The sequence below is a fragment of the Coccidioides immitis genome, assembly GCF_000149335.2.
Source record: "Coccidioides immitis RS genomic scaffold supercont3.6, whole genome shotgun sequence".
NCBI classification, from domain to species: domain Eukaryota; kingdom Fungi; phylum Ascomycota; class Eurotiomycetes; order Onygenales; family Onygenaceae; genus Coccidioides; species Coccidioides immitis.
In genome coordinates, this window is record NW_004504312.1 from 3214910 (window position 1) to 3237464 (window position 22555).

Sequence of the window (22555 nt, forward strand, 5' to 3'; positions counted from 1 at the left end):
TTTGCCGAGACTTACCATTCCCAGACTCCGATTTTGCTCCGAGCCGAGTTCCGTGGGGTGGCCGCTGATTGGCCCGCTGGTTGTCGGGGCCCGCGCGGGCAGTCAAAGGGCGGAAAGTTGAACCCCCAAGCTCCGCCGTTAAGCGCTGAGTCAAGCTCTCAGTCGAGGCTGTGGGCATTCTTACTTTAACATTTCTCGAGATACCGGCCATCCTGTGTCGCCAATTGCGACCCCTCTCCGCTCCAAAATCCTCTCTGCTCTTTTTCTCACTGTGTGCGGCCCTCGCTTTTTCTTTTCCGTTCGCTTCTCCCGCTTCACAATGAAGAACATCCTTAGACTCAGCCGCGCAGGTGCCCGCTCCCTTTCCGGCAGCCCCTCTCACTCTCCTTTCCTCCGGTATGCGGTCAATGCCGCATGGCAAAGGGGCTACAGTGCCTGGCAATCGCCAAGCAGAAGCGATGGCCTACCCGGCATCGATGCTTCGAAGCTCTCCGTTACAAAAACTACCAGCCCAAAGAATCTTCTCCCGCCAAAAGAGCTCGTTTTTGGATCGACTTTCACAGGTTTGGGCTCCATTGCACCCTGGGAGTGAGAGAGACACGCCGCTGATCCGGATGGAATAGACCACATGCTCCGGGTCAATTGGAACACCAAAGATGGATGGTTGGCCCCAGAAATCGTACCATACCAGAATCTTAGCCTTGATCCGGCCACTTGCGTTTTCCACTATGCCTTCGAGTGTTTTGAGGGAATGAAAGCCTATAAAGGCAAGGATGGCTCTATCAGATTATTCAGGCCCGATAAAAATATGGCCCGACTCAACAAGTCCTCGAAACGCATTGCGTTGCCCACCTTCGACGGTGAAACGATGATAAAGCTAATTGGGGAACTTGTGAAGCTGGACAGCAGATTTATTCCACAGTGAACCTCCTCGTCCATCGGTTAATTTGTTCTGGCCCTCACCCGCTTACCAATTTCTTTCACAGGGAACGAGGCTACTCCCTATATCTCAGACCTACCATGATCGGTACTCAAAGCACGCTTGGTGTGTCTCCCCCGGGCTCGGCAATGCTCTTCGTGATTGCTAGCCCCGTTGGGCCGTATTATCCTACCGGTTTCAAAGCTGTCTCCCTGGAGGCGACGGACTATGCTGTTCGCGCTTGGCCAGGAGGCGTTGGAGACAAGAAGCTTGGAGCAAACTATGCGCCATGCATCGTCCCACAACTAGAAGCCTCTACCCGTGGATTCCAGCAGAACCTTTGGCTTTTTGGCGAAGAGCAATACTTGACTGAAGTCGGTACCATGAATCTCTTCATTGCCATGAAAAACAAGGAGACCGGCCAAAATGAGCTCATCACACCCCCGTTGGATGGCACCATTTTGGAAGGTGTCACCCGGGATTCTGTGTTGACGCTCGCTCGTGAGAGACTAACACCCAAAGGCTGGAAGGTCAGCGAGCGCAAGCTCACCATGCCCGAGCTTGCAGAGGCAGCAGACGAAGGCCGATTGATTGAAGTCTTCGGTGCCGGCACCGCTGCAATCGTGAGTCCCGTTCGTAATATCAGCTGGAAGGGACGACTCGTCGATTGTGGATTGAAGAAGGACGAGGAGGCTGGCAAGATTGCGCTCGAGATGAAGAACTGGATTGAAGGCATCCAGTATGGTGAAGAGAAGCACCCATGGAGGTAAGCCGGACCCTAGGAAGGTTATACGATTTGAATTGAGATTAACAATCTTACAGTGTTGAGCTTTGACGCGACTATTGCTTCTCGGGTTAAAATAAAATAACGGTTGCTCGGCTACCTCCTTTTTTTACCTTTTTTTTTTTTTTTTTTTTTTTTTTTTGTTTTTGAAATTTACTCTGGATCTTGAAGGCTTTTCGGTAGCATGGCTTTTAACTCTTTTTTTTTAGACTTCTGATCCCGCATCTACTTACCTGTCCTGAGCATTTGGACGATAATTACAGAGTCACATAAGCCTTGATTTTCATACATTCAAATCCGTACACACCTAGACGGGAATCCTGATGTTATCGTGACTATCCTAGGTCTCCAGCTTCAGTCCACGATTCATGTCCACGACTTTGCCAGATAATCTTATGACTTACTGTCAAGTTCTTTGCAACACACCCTTTATTTCATATTCTCGTTCGCTGTACCGAGGCTCGTACTAACGCTCTTAAGGTCCACCGGACTAGGCCGCACACTGGTGCCTTGCGCATCCTTCCCTCCCGAGGAGGCTGAACAAAGTGCCAATAACCCGGGACTCAACACACCACTAATATTATATGCCATGCTTATTACGCAAGGACATTTATTTCAAAATGCCATTTTCTTTTATTAACTCCGTGCTCCGTACTTCGTACACACAGCTCATGCACACCCAAGATTTTTCATCGTCCACTCCACTGGCGGCAAGGCCGGAGAAACAAGTATTCCTGCTGATTGAAATCTCAAACAACGAACCCATTTAAGCGTCAACAGGGAGCAACTGACTCTGTATGACTACGTTCTTGTTACCAGTCGTAGATCATCTTTCTCTTAACAATACGGTTTCCTTATCAGGCCGAGGCAATTTGTCACTAACATTAGAATCCGAGCCAGAAAACGCTGAGTCCTCGGGTCCGAGCAGCAGCAACAAAACCAATCGAGATATTGTGGATATTTGTGTATTTACATATAGTATGTACAAATATATGCAGTTGGTTGAAAGGTGGATCGGTAAATGACTTCTCATAAAAAGTAGAGAAATACATTAAATGCCAACTGGTGGATCTGAGCTTGCCTCCGTTCTACTGTCGATATTTCACTAATGGCTTATCAAAAGGCTGGAGGCTGAGACCGTATTCGATTTCTCCGTCGTAGAAGTAGCCTTTCCTTGCTCAATACACAGCCGACGAGCACGGTCCAGAATGCGGCTCATCCTAGGGGGTTTTATTGAAGTGGGTAGCCCTTGTTTCCCAGGAGTCAATTTGAATATCGATAAAATGTGGGCTGCTCATGCTTTTGCGGGGGCATCGGAGGCTTGGACTGGACTGTCTCTCGGGCGAAACTGATGAACACGCCCTATACAAACCGTTTTAAATGCACTTGCCTTCGGCTCCTCACCTCACAGTGGCAATCGCGGATATTGGCAATCCTAAGATGCAGATGCCAGGTTGGAATATCCACTCCGTGCCCTCATGAGAACACTCCCTGGTGTGCATGATGATTCGACCTGGGGAATAGTCCAATAAATATCTTTTGATCATGCAGGTATAATTTAAGAAAACATGACAATCCAGCGCAACTGTCGCATAGCCATCCCTGTCCCACTCTCAGGGTGTTACGTCGCTGCTATGGTTCACTGGGATTGTTTTGTCAATGTAGTGGTTTCACGGGGGTTGTATGACCTCCCTTTACTCCGTACACTGGAGGGAAATTGGCTTTTGACCCGGCCAAAAAGAAAAAGAAAAGAAACCCAAAGTTCGTGTCGGAGCCAGTATTCCATTCCTGCGGAAGATCAACTTCCAAGTTGAGAGAATATTATCGTGGAAATTGGCCCCCATAGATGCGAGAATTTGCTGCTCTGCATGGTCCATGGACGAGCAAGATCTGTACGAGAAGAAATCTCTGGGAGCGAGTGCATTTGGTACGGACTAAAGCTCCAGAAACCCCCGTGAATGTCTGCATTCGCAGGTTCCCCTGGGATATTGTATTTACAGGGAAGGCCGCCGGGCGGGGGGTATGACAGGGAGAGTACAGCCAACCATGAGGCTGCATTGACGTTTGCATGGGTGCACACCATGATGATGATGTGGATAAATATAGAAATTGCAGTACCGACTCCTAGGTGGGTGGCGGCTCACTGGTTATATTAACTCAAAATTCTCCTAATCTAACCTGCACCCTGGCTTTCTACTATGTAAATCTTAAAAACAGAAAATCCCTTCCTATCCTCTTAAAACACAAACTAGTGACAACACCGGTGGAGATGCAACAATGGGAAGCAGAAACATAGGAAATTCGTAATCCCTTTTTTTTTTTTTTTTTTTTTTTTTTTTTTAATCATTAGACATCCCAGTGACAAAGCAAAGGGTAAACTGAGGAGACCGTTGTAATATTGAACTTCAGAAGGATGTTGAGGCCTAGTGCGGGCGGTATTTTCTCTGGCTGTATGGCGTCATAGCATCTGAGACCGGGAAGCCATTTGGATCGTAAAGATGATAGTCGCGAGGCTCCGCTAACGAGGGCTGCAAGAACTGCTTAGTCAAGCTGCACTGAAATTGGACAAGGAATATACATACTTCGAGAGCAGATTGCTGATATAAGGCTGTGTTTTCTAGGACACCCGTTCCTGTGAAGCTCGTATTGTACTCTAGAAAACTCTCGGCGTGGGCAACGAAAGCTCGATCTCCACCAGAACCTGTTCGATGGGATGGAGTCGGGGCTTGGACATAGCTGTCTGAGGAAAAACCGGACCCATATGGGCTCGTCGCTGAATAATACGAACTCTGTACTGGATATTGGACATAAGCGTAACTCTCCGTATATGGCAAGGTTGAAGAAGCCAACTCCGATAGAGCGTAATGCTGTTGGTAGGGGTAAGATTGGGCCTCAGTGTGGTGGCTGTTGGTGATCATAGTCTCTCTGGGAGCCAAATCTGTTGGACTTGTCTGATTGAAACCATATGGAGTTTGACAAGCTGGCGACTGAAGACGTGACGAGCGGTCTTCGTGAGATATTCCGCCCGAAGGGCTCGTTGTATCACGCTGGGCTGCACATCGCTCTTCCTTCTCCAGGTTCTCCATGCGTTGTTTGAGTTTCTTACCTAGCATGAGTTAGTTCAATCTGAGACCTTGGAACGGACGCTAGGAATAGTTGCCGTACGATAGTTCCGCTGAGCAATGCGGTTCTGGATGCGACGTCTCTCCGTAAGATCTGAGACCTGGGTCCAATCTTCATCTGGGAGCGCGTTCTCGCTAAACGCGCTACTTCCTGTCGTCCTCGAGAACGAGTTCGACTGTGGCGACGCAGGATAATCGCCACGGCGTTGCATGGCGGTGTGATATGCGTCCTGAGACCTGAAAATGTCCTTGCCAGCAGTAGCCAAGTAATACGATTGTTGGCAGCAGAGCTGAGCAAGAGAAAGGCTCGGGTTGACAATTGGTAGAGGGGAGGCCATGCTCGAAACGTGGGTAAATGAAAATTCAGACGCCTTATATGCGAACCTACAGATGCATCAAATATCAAAGATTGCCTAAAAGGCTGCAGGCAAAACGTGCGTTACGAGTAATAAATTTGCAGAAAAAGAAAAGAGATTTATAGACAGATACTCCATCTAACTGGCAGGGGATATTGGCCAGCAAATAGCCGGCATTAACACGAGCGATCGTGGATTCTACGGCACGACGAGATCTTCGCTTGATGGCGTTGAAGCATGGTTAAGTCAAGGCACCCAGGTGAAGGGGACGAATGTCGAGGAAACCGAGGGGGTTTAGCGGCCGCAGACTGGGGAATGAACGAACGGTGCTAGCGACATGCCCAGGCCGCCGTGATTTGCATCGAGAAACTTCCCTGCTGCAAGGTCTGTAATGACTCAGGGCGTGGACCACTGGCGGGATGAAAGATTAGTGTTCAATTTTAATTTGTGTTTCAAAAGCGAGCGATCCATTCTGATTTGCCCTTCGGGCGTGAATCCCCAGACAGCGGTGCTTGGAACGGAAAAAGAAACTTCTGCCCGTTTTTAGGCGGCAAGCGCTTGTCCTGCGCGATTTTGATGATAACTCGGCAAGGCTGGATGAGAAGACCCAGGAAAGGAAATCGCTTGAATTCTTCTTGACCAGAGCGGAGTCTGCCTTGCGGTCTTTTGCACAAGAATGCCAGCAGGGCTGGCGCAACGACACACCGCAGGAGGGTGAAAGCGATGCCAATTCGGAATTGTGGTTGAGCTAGTCGCAAAGTGCGATAGTTCCAGTCTAAGCACGCTCGAAGCTAAGAAACTCGTACTCAAGGCCAGACAGATCCGAGTTTGCTGCAGAGCGGCCGTTTGATGTGATCGTCGAGCAGGTCTTGGAAGCTGGCACGCGATTGAGGCTCAGAAAGAACGCGAGCACGAGCCACAACCGGCCTGCGGCCAATCATAGCTCGTAGCTATACGATGCGCCAAGCCACTGCCGGCTGTCCGTTCAGCTGAGCCTGCCACACTGTATCAGGGGTTGATCTGGAATTTTGGATTCTCCCCAGTAGGCTCACGACGCGCAGGCGGTCTCTGTCGTGCACCGCCTCAAACCCCTTTCCCATCGGCCCGTCGGCCACCGTGGATATTCCATTGGGGGCGCCCCCTTGACCCGCCGCAAACGCCCACATCAAACTTCCGCTCCTCATGGTTTTGAGATCTAGCGAATTGACAGAGAATCCGTCCTGCAAAGCGTGGCTCAACGAGGGAGAATTCCGCTTTTTTTTCAGCCATTTCGTCAATGCACCTGTCCACCAATGGCCCGTCTCGGTTAGTTATATTGACCTCCTCTCGCACTCTTGCCCAAGCTGGGCTGGGACAGGCGATCATTTGAATGTCACCACCTCTGCTATTTTTGGAGTGCGTGTAACCATGTTGGAGTACATGCAATTAGCTGCTTCCTTCAACTCTCCTTCGATGCCACTGTGGAAAGAATGCATGTGATCTCTGCAGAAGAAAAGGTCAGGTTCTGAGCTGCCTGGCGCTCGAGCCTTTGGTGGTGCTCTCTGTCTGCCTGTCTTCAAGAATTTTGGCAGCAACAGCCAGATATGACGTTTGCCCCGTCCAAACTTCACCTCAGTCCTCAAGTTACACCTACCGAAAAGCGACACCAGTGACCAATTTTGATACCAGCTTGATGCCCTCAGGGAAGAGGCACCGGCCGTGCAATTTATTGACAAAAAAAAATGAAAATTCTTCCATTAGGCCTGGCGAAAGTTTGGACAAAATCTTCAAGCACCGTCTAAAACCAACAGAATGGAGAGATCCTTCTTCGGAATATTCTGATCAGAGCCGCGATGAATCATCAAAAGAAAGCAGAATACGTCATAGTAATAGAAAATTGCTTTAAACAGTCCTATGGTTCATGATGACATGTATTTTTTCCCTCTTCCCAAGAATGCTCAATCAACGCAACACCAAAAAAAGAAAAAAAAAAAAGGTAAAGAAGAGCGGGTGGAAATGCAGAAGAGCGTATAGATGCTTCGTTCGGCGGGATGCCGATTAGAGGTGACACATTTCTTCAGCCTAAACCAATAACTTATCAAAACCCAGGTGTTCGGAAACGGTGGATAATATCGTGAGTGGGTAGATATAAACCGAACACTCCTTGCTATCCCGCTTCGCCAGCCCCATTTTTATTCATCGATCCAGCAGCCGCAGAAGTGCCAACTCTTCGTTTCCGGATTGGCGCCTTCTTCCGTCGGTTAATCGCAGCCTGCTGAGGGTCCACAGCTCCCATTTCCGTATCACCATCAGCGTCGCCCGAGTCACGACGGGCTGCGTGGTAAATAGCACTTTCATCGAGTTCATGTATATCTTCCGGCTTCATTCTCAACCATTTCATTCGCGGGCCTGATTTGGCACGTTCTGAGACTTTAAATCCATATATTTTTGGTTCATATATTTTGCCTTGTCCTAGTCCGGGGGCCAAATTATCTGTCATCACGCCGTTGATCTGGATTGGCTGTCCCGCCGCACCCTGTGGCGTTTTACCGCTGCCTGCCGCCGGCAGACTGGTCACGGGTCCGTCCGCTGGGCCTGAAACGTCAAGTTCGGGGAACGTCATAAAGAAAAGACATCCAAATGTTGTGCCAAAAAATGCGCCATCAACAGTTTGAAATCGGCTGTTTGGAGGTGTGTATAGATCCTGGCAGCTCGGACAATATAATTTGACAGTGTCAAGTCCAGGGGTGTCTGTTCGTCCAACCGGTAGAACCCTGCATCCATTGCAAAAAACTCGTGGGCAAACTCCAAAATCTTGACGTTCATATTTTTCCAACATTTGTTGAATACCCTGGCGTGATGTGATGTAACGTTGGTGGATCAGCCCGTATAGAAGTTCTGCTGAGGTTTCGATAGCGCTGAGGTCACTCGCAACTCTTACATGCCTTCGCTCACTTGATCTTATATAGTCACGGTCGTCGCCTAGTATAGCATCTTCATCCTCATCATATTCGTCATCGTCTTCATCTTCGTCATCCTCCGGCTCCACATCTAATATCATCTCCAGAGCTTCCTTAAACTTTGGAACCTGCGATTGCAGTCCCGTTAAATTGAAATCATCCTCGATGAATTCTTCGGAAACCTCCGCAAAATACTCATGTCCCATGAGGGAGCAAAACGCAGTTATCCATGACTCCGTGACTCCTGAAGAGATCGACATGGTGGAGAATCAGCGATAGGTTCGCTAAGGCGCAAAGCGCAAGGCGCTGTGCTGGCGTGGGCGAAGCCGAAACGGGCTCTGAGTGACGAAGCCGTCGTCCTCAAAAGGATTTTTCAACGTTGAGGCACTTAGGGAACGACAAGAGCAACAGAATCAGGAGGATTTGCGAATGCGCCCTATACGTAAAATCGGGCAGCAGTGAGTGCAGGAGGTACAGTTCAATGCGCGTCCCGGCGCTGAAGGGAGGGAATAAGAGTAGGAAGCAAACAATCACAAGAGCGGGGGTCCCGGCGCGATTATGATTTGCAAAGCTCTGGCTGAATTATATGGCAGGATACTGATAATAGGAAGTGGAGCGATAGAGCGAACAAGAGGTGTTAGTCAGGTAAGGGTCCTGCACTGCATCCAGATTTGGATGGATATAAGTGCTATAAAGGTCTTAGAAGAAGTGACCTGATACAGAAGATACCAATGGGCTCAAGCAGCAACATGGGGGTGAATTGCAAGACAATCAACACACAGTGCCCAACAGCGAAAATAAGCATAACGGTGAACCCTCAAGATGTCCCTCTTTCCTCATCCAGTGGGACATCAGGTCGCATCACGTGATCAATCCAGCCACCGATGCCAAGCCACTAGCACGGCCGTGCGAGAAATTCGGACATGGCGACAGGATGAAGCAATGCACCATCCGGCCAATGATGAATGGAAAGTATTGATGGAGAAGGAGATGATATCCTTTAGTTGTACGGAGCTGTGGATAACAATATCTAAACCGAAATGGCTTTAAACAAATAAAAGAAAAACAACCAGGCGAGAAGCAATGTTGTTCCTCGAGACAGACTATGCTGCTCCTACCAATACACCGAAGCATCCCAAAGCCATGAACAAGCAGATATACTTCGCTACCTCAAATACAGTTGGTTGTATGACAAATTTGATCGGCAAGGATGTTAAAACAAGTCTCGTACAATCCGTGAGAATTCTCCTTCGTTAGCAAGCCCGGCTGGGAGCCCTTCGGTAATATGATGCAATTCACCTTCGGGGTGCACGAATTCCCCGTTCAGTCCCTCCCCACCCCCAGCGTGGAGATAACCTCCGTATGCGCCCATCGCTTCGAAGAGATTTGTCAACTCATTGCTCATCTGAAGTCCATTCACAGGGCTGTTGCCCAATTCATTATTGGCGTTGACTCCAGCATAAGTCGCAGACAAAACTTCCATCGGATGACCTGCTAGTCCGGCCATCGCTACAGCGGCGGTAGAGTGTGGGTCATTAGGTTCCGATCCAATACTTCGCGGGAATAGGCCTAGCTTTTCTCCAATCTCCCGAAGGCCTTTGATTGTCTTCCACAACCTCTTAGACACATAGGACTTCGTGCTGATGCCCTTGACCAAATCCAACGCCATATAAAATTCATCTCGCACCTGCCGGTTGAACTCGACAGGAGCATGAGATACCGCCAAAAATAGGACGGCAAGAGCAGCAACAAGGAAATAATTAAACAGCATCTGTTGCGATCGGTAAATATCTGTCGTTTGGTTGAGTCTGGTCAAGACACGAATCGTGTCCTTGGCAATGTCCACGACAGTTTGTGCATATGGCATATTTTCCATGATACTCGTAGCTGAGTGCAAAACTGGGCGATATATGAGAATCCTTAAATGGTTGCCACGGATGTGTAACAGCAGGCGTAGACGCTGTACTGCCCTACTGACGGGCTCCGAATTCGGGGAGGGCTCAACAGAGTAGAATCTAAGGCCTTCAGGGACGTGTTTCATCCATTGCAAGACTTGATAATCCAAAAACTCGATCTTATCTCGCTTTATTGCTGCCGCTCCCTCGGAACCAACTCCAGAGTACCAGATCTTCGAGCTAAGTCGGCAATATGCAACCATCGACCTTAAGTATGGAGCAGAGTCATCCTTTGTTTTACGACAATTAGGAACCAACACATTCAATACAAAGTATTTCAAAGAAGCGACTCACCGGCTCCGGCAAATATGGATCGATATCTTCATCTTGAATTGTAAAAGGCAGCCCGGTTCCAATACTCCATCGCCGGTCTAAACAATAAATAGACCAGAAAAGTTTGTTCACAGATATCAACTCTTCCTCGTTGTTGAATGCCCTCAAGACAGCATCTCGACGATGCAGCCCTATTTCAACGCACATTCGTGCTGCTATCCCGATCAAACGATACGCCAAGGCATCATTGTCCGTGTGGAAGTGGTAGGTTGCCTAAGGTTCTATGAGCCTTCGCCGGACGAAAACCATCGTAAAACATAACCATGCTTACCACGAGAGCAAGAAGCTTTATGGTCTTTACATCACCAGGCTCCCAGAGGTTGGCCTCCACGTTATGTTTTACACTGTTGTAAAACCTTGCGCCCAATGGGCTTTCCCCGTTGCCTTCGACAATAAGAGCAACCGCCAGCACCATCTTCAGATTACTTGTGTCATCGTCGCTCAGGCAGTCGGCACCCGGCTTAAAACGCTTAGCAAAGCCTGTCCGATCAGCAGCCTCGAGGAACGTAAACAGAAGATTGGTTTGTGTGATAAGCTTCTCGATATCGAATATTGGATACATGAGACCTATTTCTTCCTCATAATTTCGACATAATCGAATGGCCTCTTCTCGCTTGATGACCCAGAGTGGATCTTTGTTCGGGTGAGCAAGCAGCTGTGGGTAGGCTAACGCTTGTTGTGGAGGGGTTTGGGCAGGAGTCGCATCCTGCGCTGTGAAAAGCTCGTGTGTTCCATCATCAACAGGCGCGATGCCCATGGTTTGGAGGCTTGATTTAGCGACATCGAAATTGAATGCCGTGCTCGTCGGTCCATGGAATCGTGGATGCTTCGAGCGGGGCTTTGTCGGTGGCACATTATGCCCATCGTAAACGGGAGGCTGCCCGGATATCGATCGTGATGCTTCCCGACTGAACTGGCTGGGGTCAATAGGGGTAGACTCCGATTTACGATAAAGCTCGGTGATATTGGAGAACAATGTATTCACTTGTTCCTGTAGCTGTTCGATATGTTTTTTCATAGACCGGAATTCTCTACATTACACAAAAAGGTGAAGTTAGACGACAGCTATAACAGTAGGGCAATTGCAGAGGAGGGTATGAGAGGCGTTCAACAAAAAAAAAACTTACTCGGACTCCTTGAAATTACTACTACAACAATTTGGCGCATAGAGGCCTGCGAAGCACTTTCATTAGCCATGCAAATGTGGAAGACAAAAATTCAACGAGCAAAACCATACATTCCAGGCCCAGGTGTCCACAGCGCTGGCAGGGCACCTGGCCATTGCATTTGATCTTCCGACGCTTGCATTCGTTGCTACACGTCCACAGTTAGTTGCAAGGCCACGAATAGCTTTTTTTGATAACTTTGACTTACCAAGCCAAGGAGATGTATCGATTCCGCTTTGTCCGCGTCTGAGTTCCGCTGTTTGGTTCCGCCTTTCGCTTTGTTTCACCGGTGCTGTTGGCGGGTGGGGGCTGAGTCTCATTGGGAGCTGGCGCGCTCGAGGCTGGAGATTTAGCAGACATTACGATTGCCTGATTTCCAAGATGGTAGATGCCGACCGTGAGTGACTGTTGGAGGCTTCTAGCCTGGTGGGCGACTCCGTGTTGAGGTTGAACTCTATCCATGAGGGGGTGGAGGGCTCATTTTCTGGGGAAAACGAAAAGCCGCTTGGCCTATTTTAGTTTCCGAGCGACCGGCAGTCAGGCAGTCAGAACCAGTATCCGAGAACGCAGCACACGAGCCACGGAGAGTGTCGAAAGCAGCAACAATTGATGGTGCACAGCTTCTCAAAGGGATGAAGAGAGCCCTTCAATCGCCCCCAAAAATACGCCGATTTGTTGCGTTGAACACCTTGACCGAAAATAACAGCATTGCAGCGTTCCGGGAATCCTACTTCAGGCCACAGGTTCCAGTTGTTTTACCACGAGGCCAGTTTCGAGACTTACCTGCCATATCCCGGTGGTTCACTGCTCCGTCTTCAATCAGTGGTGACAATTCTTCCGTCCAGTCATTCAATTATGACTACCTCGAGCAGTACGGCGACTGTCATGTCCCCCTCGAACTGACGACCACAGCTTTCAATGGCAATTCTCAGCCGGAGGAATCATTTAAGCGATTTCACGCGCCGTTGAGTTTGTTCCTCGACTGGGCTCGATCCGTTCAAAGCTCCGGTCTGGAGGGAACTTCTCAAGTCACCGACAAATCCGCAGGACCAAATGCCCATTTGTACCTTGCCCAATGCCAACTCCTCGACCTAGCAGCACCGCTGCGTGACGATTTCGCAGCCCCGTCGTATGTTACGGATGCAGGAAAGGGGGATATTTATGACACCAATGTTTGGATCGGAATAGCACCTACCTACACACCCTTGCACAGGGATCCAAACCCGAACGTATTCGTGCAGTTGGCGGGCACGAAACACGTGAGATTGCTCCCTGCAAACGTTGGACTAGGCGTATTTGACCGTGTGAGAGAGCGAATGGGAAGGAGTGGTGGCTCTCGAAGCGCAGCGCTCCGTGGTGAGGATATGATGTACGGTCTGGAAAAACAGTTGCTGGATCAGGAAATATGGGGAGATCGCCAAAATGATGATAACATACGGTTGGAGCAGGGAAAAAATGGAGAAGAATATGGATATGAAGCTGTGGTCAATGCAGGTGATGGAATCTTTATCCCAATGGGTTGGTGGCATAGCATCAAAGGCGTCGGCCAAGGCATTACTGCATCGGTGAGTTTGACACTATTTTCGATATTATCTTCTGGGTGGCATTCACCCCGCCATCCTTTGCCTTATCAACCACCTCTTGCTAATCTTGTTATCTTCTTTCAGGTCAATTGGTGGTTTCGGTAGCGGGCTGTTCGTAGGTACTCTTCACGGCAAACGATTGCTCCCGACTACAAACAGATGGCCCAGAGCTCGATTTTATGTTGCTCTAGCTTGGGAGGCCTTTGACTGGCTATTTCAAAGCGGAATTAGATTTCCTTAACTGGAAAATGAGTCTTGAGGCCCTGAGTTTCCTAGGGGCCTAACACGTGGGTACATGTCAGGCCACTGGTCGTGACCACGGATGTTGATCCTCCTGGGTGCAACCAACATCCCCACTTTAAACATCATGTAATCAGAGGAAATATGTAGTTATATCATGTTAGCGGAATAATACTTATAGTTATCTTGAATTTTACCCTGGAGTCCGCCATGCTCATTAATAATCAAATTCAACCAGAATCCTGTACGCGTTTGACATTGCGAACAGAAAATGACGAAGGATCGATGCAATGAATCTCTATTCTGTAGTTCCCAGCGTATCCTTGGCGACTAGTTGCGCCCCGCATCGAGTCGTTCCCAACTGCAGAACCAAATTGCTTCCTAAATCTACCCTATAATCGTTGAAAACTGGTCAAAATTATGCCGTCCGCCCATTCTCGCCATTCCATAAAAAGTTCGCCGCGTACGGTGGGTTTTGATGCGCCGTTCAGGATGTCGTCTAGAAATCAAAACATCTTGTCGAGGATCTTTTCCACTGTGTTTCTGTACCATACCACAAATCAGTACTCTAATGGTGAACACAGATTGCTTCGAGTAGGAAGCGGTATGGACAACTGCAGGCCGGTGAACGGGTACGAAGAGATTCTTACCTCGGTGGCTGCGGGACAAAATTTCGCGTATATTCTTCAATCTCATCTAGATCTTGCATCAGGTCTACTTCCGTTGGCTTGAGAAACCTGGTACGTTTGAAGACTTTCCAGCCAATAAACAGGAATGGAACAACAGCGATCATCGTATACGAGAACAGAAAAGTCGGTACGTCCCATTTACCAGGCAAGAAGACGGTATAACCACCCACAACTGCCATAACAGCACAGCCCACGAAGGCGTACCACGCTAGGAACGGTTGCCAAGGGGACTTGAATGGCAGGGAATTGCGAGACAGGCCCTGCGCATCGCATGCCTTCTTAAATCGAATGTAGGTGAACGCCATTATTGAGAAGTTGATCAGCTGAGACGCCGTGACTAGGCTGACAAACCACTGCAACACTACACCGGCGCTGTTGGAAACTTGAAGAAAGCTCAACAGGGCGATTAGAAGAACGAGCATCACACAATACGTCGGTACTCCGTTTTTGGTGCAACGAGTGAAGATTCGAGGTGCTTTGCCCTCGAGGGCAAGACCGTAGAGGCTCCGACTGGCGCAGTAAACGTAGCTATTACCTGCGCTGAATGCGGCCATGAGAACCATCGCGTTCACAATGTGCGGGAAAATCGGGATCTTCAGCCTGTTCATTGATATGACGTACGGGGATGCAGCAGCACCTGGGAGACCTTTGGTAAAAGCATCCTTCATAGTCGGGTCGTTGTAGGGTACATTGATGCCCACAGCCAAGCTTCCCAGAATGAAAAACGACGTTAATCGGTAAAAGACGGCATTGTACGCTCGGGGCATTGACTCCCGCGGATTTTCGGCCTCACCGGCAGCCATTGACACATAGTCCGGGCCGGCAATCGTGAAACTCGCCTGAATTAGGCACTGTAAGAATCCTAGAAACCTGCCAAGATCTCCCGTCTTATGTAACTCTGCAAAGCTCCCTGGGTCACGCCAGTACCGGAATCCAAAACGGTCCCCGATTGGGTTGCCCCCAAGCATGACAATGAAAGTATATATGATTAATGCGATGATGAGTAGGGCTTTACCTATAGCCAGCCAAAATTCTGACTCCCCGTACCAATGAACGGCGAAGAAATTGATTATCCTAACCATAGTCAGCAAGAATCCAAATTCTTCGCTCTTGCATAAAATCAAGTTGAACGGACGCAATAAAATATCCGGTCGAGCAGGGAATGGAGAGCACGCACGCATAGATCACAATTACGATCGAAATAATGACCGCAGCAGGAACGATATCGCTCCAGTAATGGATGATGAAGTTGCAAGCAACGATTTCAAAGGGCACCATGGCAGCTTCGAAGACGAAAAAATTGTATCCGGCGGCAACGCCAAACGCCTCGTCCACGTAACGACCAGCGAACCGGATGAAAGGTGAAGAGATTGGTAGATATGTGACCATTTCAGCCATGCCTATTCTCCGTGTCACGGGATCCATGTCTTAGCACATATATTTCCAGCGGGGTAGTGTTAAGGAGGAAAAAGGGCGAATAGTCCACCCAAAAAAAAAAAAGGGGTGTTTGGGCCACTGGAGAGACAAGTGCTCCGGGAAACCGCATTTGGGCCTGTATGGAATGGTGCTTATTGGAGCATCGTGAATACCGCGATGTCATCTTCGGGGTTGGGAAAGAAAACCGGGGTTCACTTGGAGTCAGAATGACGGAGGGAGTTGCCATACACATAGTAACAGCCAGAATAAAGGTACTCCTAGTTTTTCACGATCGGTATGAGATTCCAGTTGTTTCAAGTGATAGAAAAGAAATGCACAAGTTCATTGCAAGCTTCTATCGATAATCTCTGGTTTGGCGGATTCCAATCCAATGAAAGAAATAAGGTCGCTCTGCATTCAGTAGCCTGGCCTTTCTTACCTTGACTCTTAAATGGTTGAACATAAGAGCCTTTTCGACCTAGACATTTGCAAATGGAGCATACGATAAAGATCATGAGATAAACTTGTTGTCTCTGTATAAACAACAATAAATCATAGCTTGCCAAAGCTAATCATAAGAGAAATTACATAAAATAGACAAGGGGAACAAAGAAAAAGAAGAATGGTGATTTTCCTCAGCCAACTGAGGTCGATCTTAGGAGTAGACGTACCATAAGGTGAAGGCCATGAACAAATTCGCGGGCCCACCACTCATCAAGCCGGTGCCTATCTGGACGAACAGAGCCGTTCCAATTGTTCCTCCGATTCCGATTAGCTGGATATGCCTGGGCTTAAGCTTGCGATGGGTATGGTCCGCGGACGGCTTGAAATTCGCATTGCTTACGGACTCACTACTCCCAACGGTGGCGCTCTTGGGATCAGAAGCCCGGCGGATGGTAAATGACGAATCCACGTGCTTCTCCAGGTCCGGGGATTCTGATGTCAGAGAAACAGATTTCACCGCGGTAGAGACGGCACTGTGGGGTATGGGAGCCCCGTCTCCCTCACGGCCCATATTGTCGATGGTTGTGGGGAGGTGCAAGAAGGAAGCAAGGGAGGTAAAATCCTAGGTCCAGACCAAGAAACGAGAGACACAGGGAAAAGAATTAACGAAGAGATCTTTGCAACAGTGAAGAGAAAAATTCTCTTCTTTTAAGAGATAGCACTGAGCAATTCATCGTGGGGGGCCCCACCTCTGCGATTGGTTCAATGACAAGAGGCAAAAGGCTTGTAAGGTGTGGTTGAAAGGTGTCAAGGATATATGCTATGCAGGCATGAGAGGCGTGGAAGATGGCAAAAGGAGATGGTAGCGACGATCAGGTACCTTTTGAAGGCGCGAATACCTTGAGACAAGTGCGCACCTCTCCGGACAATCATGACGTTGTATACTAGCGGCCATTCGACGGTTCAGAACGAGGCTGACCCAAGCATCAGCCGCAGCTGCCGCCAAGACGTAACCTCACGAGGTGCCAGTCTTAAAATAGACTAGCGTAAGTTCAGAGGCTGGTTCTGGTTAGCGCCACCCTGGCAAGTGTAGAGGTCTTGGGAGCCAATGCCCGACCTGGGAAAACGGTTTAGGAGTTACACGGAGCAACAGGCGCCGTGCCCTCCCTTGATTTCTTGATCTCGTGAATGGTGCAACGCTTCCAGAATGATATCCTGTTCTTTTGCTTAGATACCTTGAGACATACACTGCTGGTGCTCAAAGCATCATTCCAACTCCACGGCTTGAGGAATGGCAGGAAAGTTCAGTGACGAAAATATTGTGTACACTCTATTTGTAAAGCCCTTTTATACTCCGTCCGTACAGGAATCCTGAAAGGAATTGCATATGTGATCATCATGGGTCGTATTGCTTTTTGGTCACAGAGGAGAAAATAATAGGCACACACTACCCGGTCCAAACTTTGGTCTGTTCTTCTAACATTTTTTTTTTCACAGCCAAGAGTGTCTTTGGCACTGTTTTACAGGTGAATGAAACAAAGATGAGAGTCCCAATTCCACTCCTAGCTCGTAGAAGAGGCAGGAGGGAAACCAATATTTAGCAATGGGCATCGAGGCCATGGTCAAGAAATCGGACTATCGCTAAAAGTGGGAAGGAGACCAAGGGTGGTAGAACTGCGTCCGACGTTGATAGTAGCCGAGCAGTAACTCTCCATAAGAATTTGCTTCTTTTGGGTCATATATTAGGCCAGATTACGGCTCGTCTCACTCGTAACGGAAATTTCGGTCGCCGCTCGAACCTCGTTGTCGGTCATTAGCAAATAATAAAAAGAGTAAGTCATTTAGATACTGCGTTTTTTTGGATTTGGAAGCTCGATGGGCTCCTGGAATTAAGGCGTTAGAAAAGCTGAAGTTCGACGGCCCGACCAAGACAAACGCAAATACACGATGTTAGGAGACATACTGATTGAGCCCGTCTTTTTCTTCCTCCCTCTCGGGCCTCACATGGAGTTGTTGGCGGCGAATTTGCTTCCGTTCGACGTTTTAATCCCAGGCACACAACATTCTTGACCCCCTTGACATGTATCCCGGAATTTATATGGATCTCGATCGGACGGGACATTCCAGTCTCCCGATCATTCAAAATACCGGAGGCTTTCATTGCTGCCATGACTGACGAGGCAATCTGGGCAGATTTCACTTGTCTTTGTTGCTGGAGTTGCTGCATCGCGCCACTATTGGAAACTGTTGGCCGGAGCTCGGATGGAGCAGTGTTTCCATTTTCGAGGTTTGGCCCAAAGGATGCCGGAATTGCGATGGTGTTGGCTTGGCCATCAACGACGATTGAAGAGTCAATCTTCAACACAATCGGGGGGAGTGGATCTTCCTCCTCGTCGTCGAGGTCCAAGTCATCGTTGGTTTGAACGGCAGTATATGGGGGAGGTGGGGCGGGCAGCGCGGGTTGATTCTGAAGACTTGCCAAAAATTCCGCCAGTTTCAGATTCTGGTGGTTAATGGAGTCCGAAGGAGGAAGCATCTTGCTGAGTATGTCAGAAAGATAAGACGTGTGATAAAGATGTGGATCGGATTAGATTGCGAACCAGCGCTGCAGAACGTGCTTGGTAGGAAGTTGGTTATGGTTTGAAAGAGGATGACGATGAGAAGGGATCCTATGGTTTTAAAAAAAAAAAATAATAATAATAATCTAATAGCAGATGTAGATTTATATATCCGCAGGGCAAAGGATGGCGGCAGTGTGACAAACACTGCAATATGCAAATAAACCAGCCCAATCAAAAGGGACGGTGCAGCAATGGTTTCGGCAATCCACTTGAAATGGGCTCGGGCACCATCGATTGGTATAAAGGGTTCTCCGAAGATGAGAATGGGTCAGTCAATACGGAATAGATCTTAGAAAAGATCAAAGGCTGAGAGGGAATGAAGTTCTTTTTAAGTATTTAACTGGGTTGTGTAGAGAGGCTAGGTACTCTCTCAAAAGGAAAATGAGAGAAAAAGCAAAGGATAACAACAATAAATAGGAAAAAAGAAATGGGAAGGATGGCACATTGGGACGGGGCTGGAAAATGGGACGGTATTGCGTAAATAACGGCAATGAGAGCAGAGATTGCAGTGCATAATGGAGCCATAGCTCTCCTTCAATAGGACTCGGGACAATTATTGCACCTTGCGCCTCGATTGCTCACTCCATTAAGTTGCATACATAGAAACGATGGAACTCTTGTCTTTTTGATGGACCAAGAAGTCACTCATATGAACCCCCACAGTCACTGCTAGAATGAGCTCCAAAAGTAACTGAGGATGGGGATGACATTCCTGCTCCCACATCATGATTGGACGTCAGCAGTGCATGAATATGATCCACGCACTCGGAGCGCTCTATTATTGATTCCTTGGTGAGAATGAATAGGTTGTCCTCCTATTGTTCGCAATTGTTGCAGCTGTCAATAGGGATGACTGGTGATTGGCTTAATTAGTTAGTTAAACCTTAGCCCACCGCTCCCCTTCAAGCGTTCAAGAACAAATTGACAAACAACAACACAGAGTACATGCATGTATTTCCCCCGGGATATCCTGAAGGTAAACCCCTGCCCACTTCCGCTGCTCTGGTTTCTGGTTTGCTTGCTCGCTTTCGGTGTGTTGGTGTGACAAGAGGGTTACAAGACCCCAGGTTACAAGGTTCAGTGACATTCAACCATTCTTGTGACACTCGGTTGACCACAGTATCAGCACTTGGTGTCAGAACAGATAATAGTGGCTGCGTCAAATCAACTACAGTCCTGGTTTAGCAGTCTCTCAGTCAATCTCTGGAGCTGATTGTTACTCTGTCAAAGAATCAGGTATATTTGCTAGGCTATCGGGTCACAGACTACGTATGTAACACCTCATACAAAGGATGCTTTCGTCTACATAGCTGTAAGGTTGAAGCAGAACACTTCATAGAACAGGAACATTCAGTTCGGTCTACATACCTTGGGGCAATTCTCATGCTGAGACCCTGTTGGAAACATAAAAAGACTGGAAATCCTCCGACTGTCACCATAAACGCCCATCAAACAGCCCCGAATGCCCGAATACCATGCCAAGTAAAACAATCGTCCGGTGGCTAGCGCCGCGCCTGCTGAACGGAAAAAACCTTCTTTCTGGTTCAAACGCCAAACAAACCCATTTTGTGTACAGCAGACGGTAAAAAGGGTACCTGATAAACCGGTCTGAACCAACTTCGTCCAAAGGAGAAATAAGGTGCAGATGAGGATTTCTCGTAGCACACAGCTTAGATGCACATTATGCGAGAACTCGTCGAGGGGCAAAAAGGTTCTTCGACCACGTTGGTAACCGGCCGTCCCGTTCATATTCCACTCCGCAATTTTGGCAGAGAACCTGTGTAAAATAGTCATTAGAACGTGGAAAAGAAGAAGCCGTCAGGGCAATGACTATACCTTTGGCCCCTCAGGCCCATCTCTCGCGGCCCAAGTGGCGTGTCCTGGCCAGGAGCAATAGGCGCATCGCCAGCTTTGTCTCTCCCTGTCGTGGATGTTAGTAGCCACATTTTTTTTTTTTTCTTTTTTCTTTGCTATTTTAGGAATAAGCGCTTCTTACGCATCAGTGAGCGTGCCTCCTCCACCTCCATATCCCGCTACGCCACCAACGTCGGGAGTACCCCTACCTCCGGGCGTCCCACTTGCTGGACTATTACTTCGGGCACGACGCCGTCTCTTATTTCGTTCACCTCGACCTAGGGGGGTGTCTGGATCTGGGAGATCAAAGTAGCCGCCGGAGCTTTGACGCGTCATATCTAAGCTCATGTTGGCCGTCGACGAGAACCTGGCTGTTTCCCGTCGAAGTCTTCGAATTTGCCGTTCTCGATCTCCCTCACGCTTTTCTATATCTTCCTTGGACAGAATTTGAACCCTAGGCTCCCATTCGTCGCCCAAACCGTCGGGGTCGTACCGCCAGCCAGCCTCTCGGCCGTTCGCTGCTAGATTGTCGATTTCGGCTCCATCCCCGCCAATTCCCACTAAACCACCGCTTTCGCATGCTTCTTTCTTTAATTTAAGAACAGTCTCGCAGATGCCATGAGATATAACGTTTACCCATTCCGGTCCTAGACTGAGGTCTGCACATGTCATCCGGGCGAATTGATCCGCTAGACCTTGATCATGGAGGAGGGACCATTCGAATTTGTCAGTGTATAGCTTATTTTGCAGAGTGATATCCAAAATAACAATACAACGATACGCGTCATCCGTATTAAATGAATTGTCGTCGGAAGAAACACCCTGTGATATTGCTTGCTTCCCAGCAGCGTCAGCTTGGTTAGCTGGGGTGGTAGCGGATATCTGAGCAGGTGTGGGTGATTCTGGAATATATTGTGTACGGGATAGTGTGTTTTTTGAAGCGGGTATTTTCTGGAAAATTGGATGCATCGCCACGCCCGCATATTCCTCGAGCTGTTGGCGGATTTGATTACAGACAGCCGTTACCATCATCGGCAAATTTGGCAAATCCAATTCACGCACAAATGTAACCGCATATTCCTCAGGTGTAATGAATGGCTCATGGAGATTCCAAAGAATGAAATCTTTAATCCTGTAGGGTGGAGCTGCTTCAGGCTTTCGATACGCTGGTGCCGTAGGGTTTATACCTAACTCAAGGTAATTTCGAGGCAAGGGAAATGGTTCAAGTGGCTGATGGGCAGGAACTTCAAGATCGATGCGAATAGGAACCAAGTTGAGAGGTAACAGGCCATAGCCTGTTAACTGAACTTCCTTCCTGGTAATGCATAAAAACCTTGGTTAGCGCACCATACGTCTGGAAGAAGGGAGACTTCGCATTACATTGCTTTTGGCCGTCTTCGAAGTAGCCATTCTCGGAAATTTGGCTGTACATTCGCGGGCGCGAAGATCTCTGTTCCAAGTTTCTCCCCTGTTGGTCCTCGATCCGGATGGATGTCCTCCCTTTTGAGGCTTCTTAAGCCAGTTGGTCGGCGCGTACTATCGCTATCGTCGAAGTCTTCTTCATCGATGTCATTCTCCGCGTAGTTTATCGCGGCGGTCCCGCGCTTTGTGGTTCGAGAGGCCGGGGTCTGCGTCGCAGGAAGAACCGGGGTTAATAAGGCATTGGCATATTGGCGGAGGCGAGGGGAATAAGAAGTAACGGAAGCGAAGGGAAAAGACATTTCCTAAGGTTAGAGGTAATGAAGCATTTCCTGCGCAAGCTATCCCGTTGTGCCGGCGCAATGATGCGCAGAGCAGAAAACGAAAGCCAAAAAGATATGATGATTTTGAACAAAGACAAGATGTTCACACTTGAAAGCCCTTTCCTTTTAAAATTGTAGTAATTGGTTAGGTCAGCATATATCAACAGACAGCTGAGAAGAAAAATAAAATAAAAATAAAAGTAAAAGAGAAGATAGTAGAAGATTGCTGGCAGTGAAGGCTCTCTTCCATCCAAAGGTGATCATCGATGGACGCTAACCTCTGTAAGCTTCAATCCAACCCAAATTAGCCTTTAACTAACTAGTCAAGTACGCTAGTACACATCTAGCTTAATTAAGTGCAGTAGGGAGTACTCCGTACATAGTATATTATA

The 22555-nt window shown here is 48.3% G+C and overlaps 9 protein-coding genes across 9 annotated transcripts; 2 read left to right on the top strand and 7 right to left on the bottom strand.

The window, feature by feature from the left end:
* The first annotated feature begins 183 nt into the window (after positions 1-183).
* CIMG_04203 (branched-chain amino acid aminotransferase) lies at positions 184-1982 on the top strand. The gene is made up of 4 exons (XM_001244761.2): positions 184-563; positions 624-921; positions 987-1685; positions 1742-1982. Exons 1-4 carry the CDS (start codon positions 320-322, stop codon positions 1752-1754), a joined length of 1254 nt encoding a protein of 417 aa, XP_001244762.2. The 5' UTR covers positions 184-319; the 3' UTR covers positions 1755-1982.
* A 2144-nt stretch (positions 1983-4126) lies between these two features.
* Positions 4127-5163, bottom strand: CIMG_04204 (uncharacterized protein; the record flags this gene model as incomplete). Its single annotated transcript, XM_001244762.1, has 3 exons — positions 4127-4231; positions 4286-4809; positions 4869-5163. 3 exons carry the CDS (start codon positions 5161-5163, stop codon positions 4127-4129), a joined length of 924 nt encoding a protein of 307 aa, XP_001244763.1.
* A 470-nt stretch (positions 5164-5633) lies between these two features.
* Positions 5634-6365, bottom strand: CIMG_11280 (uncharacterized protein; the record flags this gene model as incomplete). Its single annotated transcript, XM_012358302.1, has 2 exons — positions 5634-5972; positions 6138-6365. The coding sequence occupies 2 exons, from the start codon at positions 6363-6365 to the stop codon at positions 5634-5636; spliced, it is 567 nt and encodes a 188-aa protein (XP_012213725.1).
* Positions 6366-6889: 524 nt separating this feature from the next.
* Positions 6890-8930, bottom strand: CIMG_04205 (casein kinase II beta 1 subunit). Its single transcript, XM_001244763.2, has one exon. The coding sequence runs from the start codon at positions 8378-8380 to the stop codon at positions 7328-7330; it is 1053 nt and encodes a 350-aa protein (XP_001244764.1). The 5' UTR covers positions 8381-8930; the 3' UTR covers positions 6890-7327.
* Positions 8931-9096: 166 nt separating this feature from the next.
* On the bottom strand, positions 9097-13363 carry CIMG_04206 (transcription factor). The gene is made up of 6 exons (XM_001244764.2): positions 11783-13363; positions 11646-11722; positions 11536-11581; positions 10680-11439; positions 10370-10621; positions 9097-10305 (listed from the first exon to the last, which is right to left on the bottom strand). Exons 1-6 carry the CDS (start codon positions 12034-12036, stop codon positions 9334-9336), a joined length of 2361 nt encoding a protein of 786 aa, XP_001244765.1. The 5' UTR covers positions 12037-13363; the 3' UTR covers positions 9097-9333.
* CIMG_04207 (JmjC domain-containing protein) lies at positions 12134-13588 on the top strand. Its single transcript, XM_001244765.2, has 2 exons — positions 12134-13139; positions 13242-13588. The coding sequence occupies exons 1-2, from the start codon at positions 12207-12209 to the stop codon at positions 13260-13262; spliced, it is 954 nt and encodes a 317-aa protein (XP_001244766.1). The 5' UTR covers positions 12134-12206; the 3' UTR covers positions 13263-13588.
* Positions 13532-16807, bottom strand: CIMG_13778 (general amino acid permease). The gene is made up of 5 exons (XM_004446399.1): positions 16174-16807; positions 15752-15780; positions 15264-15513; positions 14048-15160; positions 13532-13940 (listed from the first exon to the last, which is right to left on the bottom strand). The coding sequence occupies exons 1-5, from the start codon at positions 16515-16517 to the stop codon at positions 13904-13906; spliced, it is 1773 nt and encodes a 590-aa protein (XP_004446456.1). The 5' UTR covers positions 16518-16807; the 3' UTR covers positions 13532-13903.
* Positions 16808-17432: 625 nt separating this feature from the next.
* On the bottom strand, positions 17433-18482 carry CIMG_04210 (uncharacterized protein; the record flags this gene model as incomplete). The annotated part of the gene is made up of 2 exons (XM_001244768.2): positions 17433-17829; positions 17910-18482. The coding sequence occupies 2 exons, from the start codon at positions 18480-18482 to the stop codon at positions 17788-17790; spliced, it is 615 nt and encodes a 204-aa protein (XP_001244769.1). The 3' UTR covers positions 17433-17787.
* A 1485-nt stretch (positions 18483-19967) lies between these two features.
* Positions 19968-22389, bottom strand: CIMG_04211 (RSC complex subunit Sfh1). Its single transcript, XM_001244769.2, has 4 exons — positions 21802-22389; positions 20564-21736; positions 20404-20488; positions 19968-20344 (listed from the first exon to the last, which is right to left on the bottom strand). Exons 1-4 carry the CDS (start codon positions 22140-22142, stop codon positions 20249-20251), a joined length of 1695 nt encoding a protein of 564 aa, XP_001244770.2. The 5' UTR covers positions 22143-22389; the 3' UTR covers positions 19968-20248.
* Between the last annotated feature and the right edge of the window lie 166 nt (positions 22390-22555).